Consider the following 18,258-nt stretch of genomic DNA (forward strand, 5'->3'; position numbering starts at 1 on the left):
TAACAGGATGGAAAACTTCAATCATATTTCTCATTTAAATGTATACTATTAATTTTAGATATTTACTATTAAGACTTAGCTTTTCATTACCATTGAATAAAAGATTTCGAGTAAGAAAATTCAACACACTGAAATTTGTGAACTTTTAAATGGTTAGGGAACACTATTGGAACTTGAAAAATTGATACTCTATAAATCAACACTGTCAGGTCTTTGAAACAAACCCATTAGACAAGATACAATGAATCCAAATAAAATCATGTTTCACAGGATAGTTTCAGTTTGGATTGGTCATTTACTAATTAGCCAGCAAAATCATTCATGTACCATTTAATTCATGGGAGATATTTAAAATAAAAACCCTTGAATAAGAAAATAACCCACTTAGTGAATGCAGTCTGTGGTGGCACAAAGCAAAAAAATAGAGTCGTGGTTGTTGTAGCTCAAAAAGAACAGACTAATAACTAATGAGCAGAAGTAGCTCATCCTGGTTTGCCATGGGTCTCATATTGTTACATCTTGGTAAAATGAGAGTAAATAAGAGGAGAAAAACCAAAACCCTGAACCCTGTAAAAGATGAATAATTCTCACAATGTCTCTGACCTCAGGATGACTTTTCCAGGTTCTAAGGTTGAGTGTTAACTACTGAATGAAGCAAAATTTTGTTTTTCTATGAACACTGAAATATAACATACATTGGTGATTTTCCTTTGACTGCACAGACAATACATCTTTTTGGAAAAGAAAAAGAAAACCAATAAACATGATCTCAGAATTAAGGAATTAGTCATCGAAGAATAAAAGAGCAAAAGAGGGGAGTTGAACAGGTTTTGAGTAAAAGCTTTAGATAGCACACATATGCTTTGATTAGATCTACAGCCTAAGCAAAGTAGTAGTCATTATGTATATATATATATACATTATTAATGTACATATATACATATACATAGAGAGAGAGAAAGAGAGAGAGAGGGAGAGAGAGACAGACAGAGAGAGAGAGAGAGAGAGAGAGAGAGAGAGAGAGAGAGAGAGAGAGAGAGAGAGAGATGACTCCTCTATCTACCTACCTATGAACTGCCCAGTTACAGTTTTGGCATTTTAATTTTTTTCCCTTTTTTTGGAAGATATTTATAAAACTCAAATTTTACACAGCTATCAGATTTTAGATCTCAGAAATGGATGCAAAGTGAATTATTTAGTTCAGAGATTTTCTAAATCTATCATTAAGTAATAATAATAAAAATGCTGAATGGTGCCCCTAGCAAAAACTGGGAGTTGAGGTGAATAGAAAGCCCGCCCCCCGTGTTTTCTGTGGACTTTCGCACTGCCTGTCTGAAGCTGTGTCTCTAGCACAGTTTCTGCACTGACGGGGAAGTCTTATGGGCAGCTGGTTCTGCTGCTCTTTTGAACAGTGGGGCAGAGGTCACAGAGCTCCCTTTACAGAATACAGAATGCTGATTATTCTGGACTGTTCCGGTAGAGATCCAGGACAGGCACCAAAGCTACACAGAGAAACCCTGTTTCGAAAAAAACCAAATAAATAAATAAATAATAAATAGATAGATAGATAGATAGATAAATAAATAAAAATAAAATAAAAACAAAATAAAAGACAATCTCTTAAACTTACAAGTTAATGTTGCATATGGCACCCATTCTTCTTTTACCTCCCGACCATCCAAACCTGGTCATGCATCTTCTGTAGTGACAAGAATGGGTATTTGGTCCCAGACCTCTCCTTCACCTTCTCTTATGAAGGACGGCCCTGAAGTCGAATGGAATATTCATGCGATTCTTCCTCCCTTTTCTCTCCACTAAAGCATGTCTGAATCACATTTTGAAATACTACCTTCCCGTTTCTATAAAGGAGGCACCATCTCTTCCCTTTGAACTTTGTCCAAAGGCGTATACAGAGGCCCAGCTATGTCCTGTTTGGTTTATGATGGCCCTCCTGGAGTGGAGGTACACCTGATAGCTGTCCCTCTCCTTGGATCTTCCCTTACATAGCGACTGTCGCATTTCCCCTACAAAGGTGACGGCCGAGGTTCTGAACCATTTCGTCTTCAAAGCAGCTGCCTGTTGTCTGTACATGATTCATTTGCTAAGGCAGAGACCAGCAAATACACCTCCAGACCTGTCAGATTCAATTCTTAAAGAAATACCCAGATTCAAAAATTGATAATATTTTACAACCTTGGAATGTGGTCAACTATAGCTACTCATAATTAGATGTACTTAAAACCAATTTAAATGTTCACATATGTGTACCATGAGGGGCATGATGAATGATAAAGTAGCAGATGAATGACATTTTTCAGTCTTTTGTTTAAGCAAAATTTTCTTTTTAACTAACACTTAACTGACAGAAATTTATATAGTGTGCACGACATGATACTTTGAAATTTGCATGTACCATGGAATGGCTAAGTTAAATTAATAAACATGTATTATCTCAGATACGTATTACGATTTATGGTAAGAACACTTAAAATCTACTCAGTGAATTTTTTTTTAAAGAATGCTACGTTGTTATTAACACTAGTCAACGCGTCCTACGAAAAGTCTCTTTAACCTGTTCCTATATATGGCTGCATTCATATTGTTCATATTTTAAAGTTTATACTTTTGTTTTACAGACTTTTTATTTTCCCCTGAGAGCTAAGAATGATACCTACATTTTAAGGGGTTGTAAAAACTTGAAAGAAGAATATTTAGACGCATGAAAATGACATGCGTGTCAAGTGTTGTCCACAAATGAAGTTTTATTTGAAAAGAAGCCACTGTCCTTGTTGATACACTTCCCATGGCTGTTTGGTGCTAAACCGACAGGCCCAGCAGCCTTAGCGATGTCTGTGTGGCTCCCTGGGCGAACATATTAATATCTGACCCTTTACAGAAAATGTTAGCCAACCTCCGCTGCAGCATACCGATCAAATGTCACTTTGCTGAACTGCCAAGCACAATGTTCTCAGTGAGGAGGACATGACCTCTCGTGCTTCCTGTGAGCAAAAGCTAAGAGCTGTTTTCTATACAAAATGCACCAGAGTATACAGAAGAAACGCTTTTTATTAAAAACCAAAGAAATGGAGAAAATTGATTTTGTCTCTCCCAGAAGCGGAGAGAGAGAAAGAACATGATGAGGTTGGGTGGGTAAGGAGGTCGGGGAGGAGCTAAGAGGAGCTGGGAAACAGGGAGAGAATGTGATAAAAAAAAAATATACCACATGAAATTCTCAAAGAACAAATAAAAACAAATATAGATATATTTATAAACTAAAAATGAATAATACCAGTCCTTTAGACGGGTATTTTATATATCATATATTTGTGTATAATAGGTTATATTCTTCATATACAGAAATATCAGAATTGAACTGTAAATATATTTTTGCATCCCGCATTTTTGCCTCAAGCATATTATAAACCTTTGCCTGTGCCTTAAGAAAAAAAAAACAGAGCTTCTAATCAATTTCCTTTATTAGTAGATACATATAATGTTTATATCTTATATCCATGAGTGTCAGCTCTTGTGACTAGTGTTCATAAATCTTATTATTTCATTAGAATAGATTTCTAAAAGTGGATGTTTTTGTCTATAGATACAACCATTTTAAGACTAATAAAAATTTCTAAGTTGAAAATTATAAAACCAGTGATTTTTCTCACTATCATCAGAGTTTGAGAGTGTTTACATTATCACAAGAGAAAAGTGGATGGGGTGGTTCTTTTTATTTTTTGAGATGTGGTCTCACTTTGTTGCCTAGCCAGCCTCAAAACTTCACACCCTTCTGTCTCAACCTTCTGAGGCTTGGGATGACCTGTGTTGTTACCACATCCAGTTAGAAGTTATTCTTTGATTAGCATTTATTTATCTACTAGCATGCTTAAACTTCTTTATTTGAATTCACTTGCATGAAGATGATCTATGTCTACTCTTGAAGCCCTTGGAATTTATTATTTCAGTATTAATGCTATCTTACAATTAATATTTATGTGCAGGAAAATATAAATCCTCCAGGGGCATGGAACAGTAAAATTGGTTTTGTGTCTCTATTTCTAATGTATTTCCAGGAATAGAGTACTTGGTTGTAACAAAGGCATGAAGAACAGTTATTATTAGCATTTATTTATCATGTTAACAGGCATGGGAACAAAAGGTGGCGTGTGTGTCTTATTGTCAAATGGCTTGTGTTTCAACTCATACTGTGCTCACATCATATGGCCCTTAAGTAGACACTGGGCTTTACTACTGAGTTCTTCACTGCTGAGAGAGGTCAGTCTATTGCCTCTACGAACTGTGAGAACCACTTAAGAACTAATAAGTCGCCTCACAGCAGAACGGTACAGCTGTCTATCAGAGATGAGATTTAGAAGGAACCACATGTTATTGTGCATCGAGTTATTTTACTCCATGGAATTCAAATCAGTGTCTAGATTTTATATTCTCAGTTTCTAGTCCCCTTGGTAAGACACTGCTGTGCAGTGATTGTGAGTCTGAGTTCTGGAGTCTGTCCAAATGTTGATGGAGGCCTATCACTTTGTGACCTGTGTCTAACAACCTTTGCTGCATCTGGTACCTTGTGTGGAAAGTATGAATAATAATAATACCTCTCCCTAAAATCCCTGTAATGTTAAAATGAGAACAGGTATCATAACACTAACTGTAATGGCCATTATTGATATTATGGATTAATTATTTGTACTTATGCTATACCATAGAATTTTTAAAGCTTTTGAGGTTTGTTTAATCACTTGTTTTTTTTTTTTTTGGTTTTCCAAGACAGGGTTTCATTAAGCCAAAGCTGGTTTTGAACTCTGATCCTTCTGGTTTTGTGTTCTATGTCTGACAAGTAGACAACACCATATCTGGCGAATTGTTTGATTAGTATTTTTTTTCTTTCATTTGCTTGTCTTGAGACAAAGTGTCATGTAGTACAGTTTGACCTCATATTCATTATGTAGCCCAGGCTGTCCTCAAACACACTATGCAGCCCAGTCTGGTCTTAAACTTCTGGTCCTCCTGACTCAGCCTTTGGGGTTCTGGGATTAGAGGCATGAACTTCTATGCCAGGTTACCACATAGAGTTTTTATGAAAGTCAATTTAATATAAAACAGTATAGATAAAAACTTTTATAAGTTGATATTTTTTAATCTTTTGGAAAAAGACAAGAAGGAGAGTTTTGGAGTGGGTCTTGAGTTGCATTTCAAACTTGCATCATTTCTACCTGAGTGGGTTTCCAGTGCAAAGAGTTTCTTGGTTTCTTTTCTGAAAATGGAGACAATCATGGTCCCTATGTGACAGGGATATCTTGAGGATGTAAATAACTTGTGTAGAGCATCTGACACACAGTAAATATTCATTTGACATTAGTTACCTTTATCTCTATTTTTTCATCATCTTATAAAATAGTAAATGACTTTTGACATTAAAAATGTTCAAAAAGTTTATAGTGCTCAGTAGAAAAATCATTGGTGCATCGCATAAAAACCCCAAGTGACATGAAACAGTGGAATAATAATGGATTCTTACCTCCACTCTGGTAACAGGAAAGGAAGTGTGTGCCCATAGGAAACCACAGACAAAGAAAAAGAACAGAGGAAAGTTAGCACACACTCATCTGACAGTTTAACCACTAAAACCAAAGGTTCTGAGTTCCCTGCTTCTACTGGGAGGCGGGAGACTACAGGTGGAATTGGGGGAGACTAAGGCAGTGCTGTTCCCCAGAGTTGTAATCTTTTCAGATGTTGGTTGCCATGGGCACCACCAGTCACACATGAAAGAAAATACCCATTTCATGAAATCTTGCAATTAATTTAATAAATAAGATAGACAGGCAGATAGGAAAATAGAAGAGATGATAGATAGTAGATTAGATAAATAGATGGTAGATAGATAGATAGATGATAGTAGATTAGATAGATGATAGATAAATAATAGACGATAGATAGATATGAACAGACAGATGGCAGATATTAATAGGTGTTACTGGCACTGGGATGTGGTTTCTAATCACTAGCTGTATTATTATTAGTCAGAGAAGCTGCAGCGGCAGCACAGAGGACTGAGTGTCTATTCAGGAAAGCCATTTGCTCTTCCCTCTAGAAGTCCTCTTCTCTTTTGACTTAAGGGAGCTAGAACAGAGGAAGAAGGGGAACTAGTTGTACAACAGCAGCAGGCCACATTTCATCTGTTCCCCCAAGGTCCTGAAAGAATGGTTGCTTATCAGTGGGTGGAACGAAGCAGAGGAATGTCAAAGTGGATGATAAGACTGGAGTTCAAACTAGAGTAGATTGCTGTAGTTCATTCTTAAACATCACCTAAGAGTTGTAGAATCTGCCTAAAAGCTTGGAATGGATTTGGTTCCCCAAAGGAAAAGAAGATTTTAGAAAGCGTCATTTCTTTGGTCACTGGGGACCAAGTGCATGTCAAGTCTAGATTTCAATACACTGGTTGCACATGTCGTCTTGAGACTTTGTCATCTCGCTGTTTCCTCTTGAACCTATGAGCCATTCAAGCTTGTTCTGAGATTCACAATAAACACACACACACACACACACACACACACACACACACACACACACACACACACACACACTTTTAATACAGATCATGATGCTAGCCAACAAAGACCTCCAAACTCCTGTCTCTTCCTAATGAATTGCCAATCTGAGAGACAGAAGCCCGCATCCTTCTAGTGCTAAAGAGAGTTGTATCCCTTTAGGACACATCCCCAACTACATCCAGTAACGGGAACTGGCAGGCTCCCGAGAGACCATAAGAGAAGTGTCAAGAGCCATGTAAAGTCTGTGAGATCCATTCCACCAGGGGAGGCACTGGTCAGTCATTTCAGAAATACCTCAGACTTCATTTCCATTCTGAAAAATAAAATCTACTAGGTCTTTTGCTGAGTTAGGCAGGTTAGGCTGATGGATTCTCATTTTTATTTAAGAGATGTTGCTGGTGATGAGGAGATGGCTCAGCAGTTAAAACACTTGCCAAACGAGAGTGGAGGAGGTTTGGAGCCCTAGACATCGACATAAATGCCCAGAGGGTATGGTGGCTGCCTGTAACCCCAGCCTCAGAAGGCAGAGGCAGGGGATCCCCAAAGCAAGCTGGCTAGCAAGACTAGCTAAATTAGTGCACTAGGGGTTTGAGACCCTGCTCCAGTGTGTACAGAGGAGGTGTGATGAGATTAGTTCCTATTATCAACTTCAAGTCACCATTTGTGCATCCACACACGTTCACCTACACACATGTAGGAAAAAATACATGGAACACGGAAAAAGTAATAAAGAGAGAGGTGGGGGTTGCTAATCCTTTCCACAAACTTTGACTTAAGAATTAGGATTTAGATTTTTCTGAACTGTAGAGAAGCAAGCAGGGACTCCTTAATGAATGAAAACTCCCAAAGGCTCTCTTGACAATTCTTCACTATTCAGGCAGAAGCATGTGGAAGGGGGCAACCGGGAATTTCTGTGAGGAGGAAGAACAGAGGCAGATTCTATGAGCAGCTGAGCAGGTAGACACTGACCCATGAGGAATCTGAGGTCACGTGTGTAATGATGCCCCCACTCTAAATTACTATGGGGTCCTTATCAGCATGAGCAAATGCCAAAGAGGACCCAGGCACAGCACCTGAGAGGAGAAGCCGCTGAGATACACTTCCGGGTCGAGGACAAGTGTGCACAGAGAAGCGACGACAATTCAAGGGTGACCCTAAGAAAATTGGGGGTGCCCTCACTCACTGAGTGCCTCTGTGTTTCTGTAGCAAAGGTACAGAAGTGCCTCTCCACACCCCCCTCTTCTTTCCTCTCCTCTTCTCCTTCCTCTTTCTCCTCCCTCCTCTCTCACTCTCCTCTCTTTTTTTTTCCTGATCTGGATGATTAAGGAACCAGCGATGGAGTCCATGAAACTTGTACTTTATAATAAATTATTCTATTTCCCAAACTAGATGTTTTTTCAATTTCTGAAATTTCCAACATAGTTGCAGTATTTTTTAAATTATCTGGAAAAATCAGTAAAATAATGGTCCTCTTCTGAAACACACATCATTTGTAATGCCAGAAAGCTTCCTGGTTGTGCACCGCAGAACATCTGCTAACAGTTGAGTGTGGCTACGGGCTGGTGCTCATTTATTCTTTCCCTGTTTGATAAGGGCAAACACAAAGCACTTTCCGTCACTCTAAAAACCAGATAACGTTACAGTGAAATGCCAGAGCACTTTGTAGAGAAAGATACTCTCTACTTGTTTTGTATGAAGCATGGAATGGTAGAAGGAGGAAGAAGTAACCACAGGTTCATCCCAGTGTTCTGAGACTAAATAAGCGACTCAGAGCCCTGGAACTCACTGATATAAAAGACGGTCCTGGTTAGGTCTAACTGCCAACTTGACAGGCCTAGAGTCATCTGAGAAGAGATCTCTAATAGTGGAATTGCCTAGAGCAGATTGGTCAGTGGGAGATTATCTTGATAATTTATAGGAGGGACCAGCCCACTGTGGACAGACCATCCCTAGGCAGATGTTTCTGGGCTGTATAAGAAAGCCAATTGAGTATAAGCTGGCTGGAGACCCAGCTAGCAAGCATTATCCTTCATGGTTCCTACTGTCCTTCCTGGCTGAGAAGTAAGTTCCTGGTCAGAGCCAGTGCAGAGACAAGCAGGCCTGTCTGCAAGCTCCTGCCTTGACTTCCCTCAGTAACAGAGGGAACAACTTCCTTTTCTCTCCTAAATTGTTTTGGCCAGGCTATTTGTCACATGACCAGAAATGAAGCTAGAACAAGGACTTACTAATGCCACTGAAAATGGGAAATGCAGCTGTGTGTATCTCTGTGATTATTCTGATCGTCTCTGGCTGATCAAGACCGTGCTCATTCCAAGGATCATGGCTGTCTTGTTCTCTACCCCAGGGCCAAGGGTTCTAGTGACAAAGAGAAGACATCTTGCTAAATACATGCCATCCTGTGAGTTTAAATCATAACTTGAGCCTTTGGGGGTTGTGATGAAGGGGAGCTAAGTTTCCTGGCTCATGGGGAGAGGCTCAGGAACTTTTATGGCTCCTTTTAATGACTACTATCAGGCCTAAATGTCCCAGAAATAAACATATTTCTCAGACAACGGGTGAGGGTCTAGGCAACACATGGATGGTTGCTCGGAAAGCGAAGGCTGATCTTTCTTTTCATTGTCCTTCAAACCCTAGAAATATCATGAGATAAAACCCTAAACACAATGGGTTACCAGTCTTTCCACATCCCGTTTTCCTGCTGCTGAGTAAATAACAGAGACAAGGCTTCCAAGCGCAACAACAGTTGTGACAGGGAACCGATGCAGGGCATGGGGGAAGGCAAGGCTGAAATAGAAGGCGGCAGGAGCAGAGGTGAGGGGCACTGACAGGAGAGCAAGAGGAGACACTCTGTCTGACTGAAGCCCCACTTCTAGCAGTGCCACCAGAGGCCATCAGAGTCAGGACCATCTGGAGAGCAGGTGTCATTCAGCTCCTGGACATCTGAGGAGAGTATGGACATCCTGGCTAGAAATACATCCACTCTCCATCCCCTGAATTAATGTTGTGCTAAAGATCTCTTTTTCATCACAGTGACCTCCCCTCCCTGGAATACTGAGCAAAGCAGAACTCTAGAGTTAGAAGGTAGTTTCTTTGGGATTCCAGAAAGGTCTTTGTGAGGCATCCAGCCGTTAAGAAGAGTTAAGGAGAAAATGCCATATAGCCCTGTAAATGAGAGGTCTTAGTCAACCACACTATGGATACTCATTAGGACTGCCTGAGGGAGAGTGGGAGAAGGTCAGAGAATCAGTAACACCTACCAGAGGGCAGATGAGGAGCTGGGAACAAGGGCAGGTGACAGCACAGGATATGTAGTGATTTCCCCAACAGATGGGCATGGCTCTCTTTGGCCATGGCCACTGTAGTCCTTCTAAGTCTTTTTCTTTTTTCTTTTCTGTTTTTTCTCTATACTCACATTTCTTTGCTTGAACCCCAACATTGGGCAACATTATGGCCATGAAGAGAGACAGATTCAGACATTTCTCATGAAGTTCAGAGGAAGGTGTGGAGTCAGGAAGGGCTTGACTTAACGGGGTTGTAAACGAAGCCCTTCCTGCTGCTGTGTGCTCCACCTTGATGGTCCTTTTCCAGCTCTTACAGAGCACACTTTCCGGGATAGTTTCAAGTCTCACTCCTAGGGACCCGTTCTTCCCAACTCTAAAGTGACTTCCATACAACCTTATTGTCAGACCCGTGGACTAGTGACATCATCCCTGGTACCAGTCTTGCTGGCCATTGATTGGTCCTACTGAGGTGACTGATGTTCATCAGTCATCTGCATTCAGCTCTGCTGCTACAGCAGTTTGAAAACCCTTCTCTGCTGCTGCCTGCCAAGCTAGGCATCACTCCCATCCCTGTCCCGCTGTGGTTTTCTCTGGTCTTTCCTTGCTGGTTATCCCTATCCCTTACCCCTGGACATTGCCTTCTCTGTTGACTATCTCATAACTTACAGAGTTCTGTACCACAAGAAGATTCCACTCAGAGGGCAAGGTGGTTGGTTCAGTGGGTAAAAGTGCTTGCTGCACTGACAATCTGAGTTCCAGCTCCAGAATGCACATGAAGATGGAAATATAGAACTGGATCCACAGAGTTGTCCTGTGACCTCTACATATACCACGGCATGTGCACACCCACACACCCCACCCCTACACAAATAATCATAATTGTTTACTTTTTTGAAAGAAGATATCACTACATGTTAGGATTATGCATCTCTCTGTTGGTACATTCCATTGTTAGTGGAATTGGATCTGGTTCTTGCTGGTTAGGACAGGGACAGAGAGATGCTTCTACTCTGTAATACATGTGCCAGTTGTGCTCAGTAGCCTTCATAGTTTCTGCAAGATCATGCCATGGGATGAATGTGCTTTTTTGGTGGGGTAGCAATAACTGTTTTTCTAGGTTCTTTCCTTGTCCCTCATAGTGCTGTCTCTATAATCATCTTGGTGTCTATGATGAAGAGGCTATAGATTAAAGATTACCACACTGGGGTTGGGGAGGTCCTCCCAGCTGGTCTGCTGAGGACAAGAGGAAGGTAAAGAGGTGAAGAATTTGAATATACATTTTTGTAGATGGTGGACCCTAATCTCTATATACCAAATAGTCATTAAGAAAAAAAGCTGAGAGAGAAAGACAGACAGACAGACAGACAGACAGAGAGGGTTTTTTCAACTTTGCATTTGAAATTCTAAAGTCCTGCCATGGGGTGACAGCACTCCTGTCATCGGAACAGCATGACATGGGTGCATGGGCAACAGATTGAGTGAAGAAGTCTAAATTGCGCTTTGATTTTACACACCTTGCAAGAGATGCAGAGGTGGTTTCAGGCCCATGGAGGACACAGGCAGCTGAGTAGAGTCATCAAGCCTGCCTTCAGGTCTCAGTGAAGATACACAAGGTGTCCTCACTGTTAATGCTACAGAGCAGAGTCTGTATGGGGATTTGATGATGGACATGGCTGTGCTGCCAAGAGCTAGGACTCTCTAGAAGGTTCCCAAAGGCAGCAAGTCATTCCAGGGAAGTTGTTTGGGTTCTAACGCAGCTAAGAGAGGAAATCACAAGTTCTCCAGCTTTGGACTTGTCTAGATCCAAGATATTGGAAGACACCCCTGAAGTGTGAATCCCTTTCTTCTTTGCCATCTAGGGGAGAGATGGAAGAAGAGGAAACTCTAGCAAGGAATTATCACTGCAAAACCAAGATCTTGTGTAAATGAGACTCTCTGAAGACTGGCAACACTAGTGTTTATCTCTGTCTAGTGGAAGAACAAGCTGAACTGAATCCTGTCAGCTTATACGCCTGCAATACCCCTGTGTAAACGTGCTCTTCCTTCCCACGTGACATACTGGAATCCCAAGCATTTATTAACTAATCCTCCCACTTCAGTGGCACATTCGAGCACTTGCAAGTCTCAATTTTAGTCTGATAGTCCCTCCTCTTTTCTCAGTGCCTATCATTGCTACTGTATTCTAGGCTCACAGAGGAGTCTCCGGCTGGGCATGCTCGCCAGCCTCATGTCACTTCCTACGTGCTGATTTGCTGAAGGGTGTACCTGGCCATAGCATTCGCTTCCTCCTCTACAATGAAGAAATGACTTCCCATTTATGGAGGAATGAATTAACCCAATGCAGGCTCTTCATAAGCTGGCTGCACTTAACATTTCAAATCTGTCTTGCTACTTTCTACCTCCTCCTGGTCTCCAGCACAATGACTAGTTGCCTTCTGAACACACTTCAACCTCTCCATCTCATAGCCATGTCCATCCAAATGGTCTCTCTCCTTTTGAGCTCTCTTGCTTTCCTGTTGTGCAGTCAGTATTTGTGGGACAGAACAGAGTCTTTGCCAGCATACCCATGGCTGACAAGCTTCCCTTCTCGATGCTGGTCCTTGGAAAGCAAGATCCATTGTTAATCAGTTTTTGTTTCTATTATGCTCCACAGAATGGGCCACAACCATCATATTTAATCAATGCATATAAAGCCCGTTATAAACAGCAGAGTGCAGTGTAAGTGGTAATCATTTTATTATTCTCTTTAGCATATTGAATTGAATTCGCTTTTTGGCATCTTGTCATTGCCTGGATAAAATGGTATCCTTGAACTGATGCAGTGACCAAAGACCTGTAGACAGACAGATCCTCTAAGGAGATGGTAGGGGCAGTCTATTTCTTGCTTTTGTGGACATGTCCCCAAGGTCCGGCTTTGTCTACTTCTACTTACACTCTTTGGCCTCTACTCATTTTAGATTAAAAAATCGTAGGCACTATTGGGAAGTTCTCCATCAGGGAAGATCAAAGGAATACTCTGTAATAAGAAACAGCAGGCTCCAGGAGCTGGTCCTGAGTCCTCCAGTGCCGGCCTCACAAGTCAGGCCAACCACCTCTCGACTGGTCCTTGAACAGTAGGACTGCTATGGGTCTAACACGCCTGGCATTTCCTGATACAAGGATTATTTCCACCTCTAGGAATTCCACAAATGTGCCTAGAAGCCTTTTGGATATTTAACTTTTAAAAATAACCCTTCATAACACAATGTAGATAGCCTAGAAACCCATGTGTCAGCTGTTTCCCATGAACATACCTGCAAGCCCTGCTGTCACATAGATAAACACAGGAAGTGGAAACACACACACACACACACACACACATACACACACACACACACACACACATACACACACACACACACAGCCATGTGGAAATTGGTTCAGCCATGTTAAATATCTCTCTCCTTTCTGAGAGCCTTGGGAAGTTTGCTTAATCCAGATGAGGGTGGGGGAGGAGGTGTGAAAAGGAAGAAGGGAGGAAAGGAAGGAAGGAACTCAGAAGGGAGAAGGGGGGCAAGGGAGGGATGGGGCAGAGGAAAGGAGGGAGACAGAAGCAGAGGGAGGGAGGGAGGACTTGTGGATAGGGACAGGGAGGAGATGGGCAGAGGGAAGGAAAATAGAAAAAAAGGAAAGAAAGAGAGAAAAAATAAGGTCCTATAAATTGATATCCCTCATTTGAACGAGAATGTTGAGATTTAATTTTTGATACAACAAAGTTACAATCTATGTCTCCATCACTCAAGAGTGTCAAAATGAACAAGGAATTAGCCTCAAAGGGACTGGGGTAGTAAAAGAGGCTATCTCTAGTCCAGATGTTGTGGAGTGCCAGCTGGCCCTTTCCTGGAGCAGTGCAAACAAGCAGCACCTACCTACTATGCTGACAGTGGCTGCAGCCTTGGCCGTACTGAATTTCTCCCCATGTTTATTGGTGGCGATGCACGTGTAGAGTCCCGGCTTGGTGATAAAGAGCTGGAGTCTTGAGTCAATCACCCGGTCTTTCACACTCTCTTGAATGGACCCTGAGGAAACCTGATGGGTATGAGAGAAATAAAAGGTAAAACTAGATTACCCTTTCCTCATACACCACATTGGTAGTCTGGAAGGATAAAGCATTTCAGTTATGATCAACAGGCATTAGCAAACATAGACACAAGTTCCCTGTCCCTAGACTTTTTGAGGCTTCAGATACTCAAGACAAGCCCAGTGTCTCTTCCACTTCCTGCTGCCTGCCAATCAAGATGTAGAACTCTTGGCTCCTTCTCCAGCACCATGTCTGCATGCACTCCTCCGTGCTCCCTACCATGATGATAATGGACTGAACCTCTGAACTGTAAGCCAGCCCCAATTAAATATTTTCCTTTATAAGAGTTGCTGTAGTCATGGTGTCTCTTCACAGCAATAGAAACCTTAGGACACTGGAGGAAGAAAGAAACATGGTCCATCTTTTTCCCAGTAAAAGCCCCAAACCACCAAACATATGAGGAAAGCTATTCTGGACTAACCAGGACCCACCCCAGCTGCCAGTCATAAGAGTAGACTAGCCCAGTGTTTGTCAGTCCTGGCTCAAATCAGCGAAACCATTCAGTTAACTCCACAGATTATGACCACTAACAGTTATTGTTTTAATTCACTCAGCTTTGAGCTGGTTTGTGAGATAGTGACAGATAACTAATCCAAGCTCCAATGATACTCTTTGTAGGTGCTCCAGAATTTATCCTGTTCTGCAGATAGGAGCGGACAAGATTAAGAGGTTTAGACTTCATAATATTAGATCACTTCTCTATAAATGGACATCATATTGATAGATGTGTAGTAAGAAAAGTTGTTTGTGGGTCCAAGACACTCATACAAACTATGCTGGACCCTTAAACCAGAAGTCAAATGTCCTTAAAGAGCCAGATTATCAATATATTAGCATGTAATTGACAAGATTAATTATACAAATGCTTATTCACTAGTCATCATTCCAACTATAGAGTTAAGATTGCCTACATTTTCTTTTTTAATTTTTAATTATATTTCATTTATTTATTTTTGTGTAAGTATGTGGGCACACTCATGTCATGGCATGGGTAAGAGGGTGAGTTGGCTCTCTCTTTCCATGGTGTTGCTCTCAAGGATTGAACTCAGGTCATTGAACTCAAGGACTGAACTGGCAGGCACCTTTACCTACTAAACTGTCATTCCACTGACCCAAGACTGTCCACGTGTTCTATTCAGCTGAGAGTTAGAACTGTACCCTTGTTGGTCTGACACCAAAGCCCATGGTTTGTAAACATTATGTTCTCTAGTCCTTGAAGAGAAAGCAGATGAGTCGTCATCAAGCAAGCACAATAGCTTGAATCTTGAATGTTTTCAAAGCCTCATGCATGAAAGGGCTAGTTGGAAGTCTTGGTAAGGTTAGGGAGCTACAGGAGCGTTAGGAGGTAGAACCTAGAAGAAGCTGCATCATCAAGCATGTGGCCTTGAAGGGGATGTTGGACCCCTGCCCCCTCTTTCCTCTCTACTTCACAGCTGAGGAGAGCAGCCTCGTCCACACACTCTGACAGTCAGACATCCATATGTTGAATCACATCCAAGAGAGGAGGCCAGAGGACTATAACCTCAGACCTCTGAAACCATGAGCCAAGATGAGTCCGTCTTCCTTGCTATGTTGTGTTTCTTGGGCATTTGTCACAGCAACAGAAAGCCAACTCTACAACCTTAACAAATCAACCAACAAATGCCACTGTAAAGACCATGGCTTATTTTGAAATGGCAATACTTTCTTCTGTTTTCTTAAGCACTGTGACACATTTTCAATAAATTATTCATTCATCACTACTATTTAGGTGAGGGGAAAACAATACCAGCTTGAAGGAAATTCAAATGATTGAGGAAAATTAAAGAATTAGTCAATGTTATTTTGGAGGACTAGATGTTGGGCCTAGGGTGACATGAGCTTGGCTTCCATGGAATAAGTTCCTCAGTGTGAATATGATGAAGAATGGAAAATTTGAAAAGAGTTCTCTTACTATTTCACATGCTGGCTCTCTCAGACTGGTGGGGGGGGGGCGGGCCCACGGGGAAGGTCTAAGATGTGATCAGCTTTCTTTACTTTTTAAATCTCCTTCTCTTCCTCCTCCACCTCCCCTTCCCTCTCCCCCTCCCCCTCCCCCTCCCCCCCCCCCCCTCCTCCTCCCTCCTCCTCCTCCTCCTCCTCCTCCTCCTCCTCCTCCTCCTCCTCCTCCTCCTCTCTCTTCTTCTTCTTCTTCTTCTTCTTCTTCTTCTTCTTCTTCTTCTTCTTCTTCTTCTCTCCCCACCTCCTCTCTCTCTCTCTCTCTCTCTCTCTCTCTCTCTCTCTCTCTCTCTCTGTGATGTGTGTATGTGTACATGGGCAAGGGTGTACATGGGGTGCCACAGTGCATGTGTGGAGGTCAGAGAACAACTTTGGATGTCTAGCCTTGCTTTCTACATTGTTTGAAACAGTGTCTCATGCCTACTGTATACAGCAGCTTTGGAGACTGTCCATCTCTGCCTCCCACCTCCCTGTAGTGGCTCTGGGATTACGGATGCAAGCTTTCACTTCCAACTTTTATGTGGGTTCTGGGGATCCAAACTGTCCTCACACCATGTGTTTTTCAGCTACACTCTTCTTCAGTCTATGACGAGTGTTCTTCTTAACTACCTGATGGCTAACTGTCTCCAGCACTGGACATTGTCCATAGCAATTAGGTAATGAAATGTTGTCTAAGTATCTCCTCTGTCTTGCCATCCTCTACCCTCATTACTAGTCTCAATCACTGGGAAAACTTTCCAGGTCAGATCAAACATTATGGTATTACCTCATGTAAGTAGCCTGGTCTCTAAGAGAAATTGAAGAAGCAGAGAGAAATATCTTTAAGAGGTATGCATCCATACTAGCATAAGAGCTCAACCAGCAAAGAGCTTGGCTTAGTAGCATAAGAACCTGAGTTTGATCTCCAGAATTCACACACACACACACACACACACACACACACCACCACCACCACCACCACCACCACCAACCAACAACAACAACAACAACAACAACAACAAAAACAAAACAAAACAAAACAACTAAAAAACCCCAAAGAGCTGATGTGTGCTTGTAATTCCAGAACTGGAGAAGCCTAGACAATTGACACTCTGAGCCTCTCTTCCCTGCCCCTCTCCACACACATGAAGTATGCATTCAGGAATTTCTGCTGAATTCTTTGTTATCATATTTCTCAGAAGACCAACATCTTGTAGATATAAGTTTCTGTGTTAGGTCTAAGCAGCTGGATATCTTTAAACACAAACTCTCCCTGATTTTACTTCAAAACAGCAATGCGAGACAGGCTGAAGTCTGAACTTCTACGGTCAGTTGGCGAGCTTGGTGTGTTTTGCATTTTCTGTCTTGTTTACGAGGATCATCCCTTTCCAGTTTATAGAAGTGAAGCAGGGGGAACTGCTGCTTTCCTTCTTTGCCAAGCTGGTTCCCTCCTTCGAGAAGAAAAGCTGTGCAGGGCAACGCAGCATCTGAGAACCGAACAGCCCCCAATGCTGCCTAGGCTGCCAACGTGTTTCCTGTTCACACCTAAGCACGTCATTCCTCAACACTTCCCCAAGGTCACGAGGTCAGTGAAAACATGCCTCCCAGAAAGCAGAAGAGCTCTTCAAGCTGCCTGACCTCTCCAGAGGGCTCCCTCCAAGTGCTGAAATAGTTCAGTGGAGAGAGCAGACCATCCAAAGCTCAAGGATGATGTGGCTTCTAAGCGCTTTTCCTCCTGTGTCCAGAGGCCTCACTTGACTCCCTCAGTGACTCACGCACAGCAGGCCTTGTTAGTCATAGTTTGAGTCTGTTTTTCTTTCTTCATCGCTCACCCCGACTAACAGTTTAGTATTTTTGATGATCTAAAAATAAAAGCAACCCTCTGCCCTCTATTTGGATCATTTTGCCCCCTTGCTGGGTTTTTAAAAGATCAAAGGGATGAGTTCAGATTATTGTCATGACCTTTTACCAAGGTATGCTCAAAGACTACTGGTACAGTGGCCTTGCAAGTTTATCTGTAGCCTGTATGGATCTGACTAACTTTGTATTGAAAATATTTCAAAAGTATGTTTATATTGAACATGTATGAGATTTTTTTAAACCTGTCATTATTCCCTAAATAAAATTGTGTAATAGTTATTTCCATAGCATTTGTACCAAGAGACGATTTAAAGTATAGGGAAGAATATGCACAAATAGTACACCGTCGGACATAAGGGACTTGAGCACCCAAGGTTTTTGCTATCCATGGAGGGCCTAGAACCATTATCCCCACGTTAAGCAGGGGCTGGCTGGACTTAACTCAGGTGATTATATCTGGAATTTATAGTGAGGATGT

The 18,258-nt window shown here is 41.9% G+C and overlaps 1 protein-coding gene across 7 annotated transcripts in view; it reads right to left on the reverse strand.

The window, feature by feature from the left end:
- The window catches only part of Musk (muscle associated receptor tyrosine kinase), a 91,612-nt gene that overhangs the window by 21,750 nt on the left and 51,604 nt on the right, over positions 1 to 18,258 (reverse strand). For 6 of the 7 annotated variants that reach the window (XM_052716972.1, XM_052716969.1, XM_052716968.1 and 3 more), the window contains 2 exons: positions 13,753 to 13,912; positions 5,531 to 5,537 (listed from right to left, as the gene is read on the reverse strand). In XM_052716972.1, coding sequence (XP_052572932.1) covers positions 5,531 to 5,537; positions 13,753 to 13,912 — 167 coding nt within the window. Of the gene's footprint in view, positions 1 to 3,219; positions 3,232 to 3,691; positions 3,724 to 5,530; positions 5,538 to 13,752; positions 13,913 to 18,258 lie in introns of all 7 variants that reach the window. The other variant, XM_052716965.1, reaches the window with a different exon arrangement.

This window comes from Peromyscus californicus, unplaced genomic scaffold (assembly GCF_007827085.1).
Source record: "Peromyscus californicus insignis strain IS unplaced genomic scaffold, ASM782708v3 Scaffold_5__1_contigs__length_169319896, whole genome shotgun sequence".
Taxonomy (NCBI): domain Eukaryota; kingdom Metazoa; phylum Chordata; class Mammalia; order Rodentia; family Cricetidae; genus Peromyscus; species Peromyscus californicus.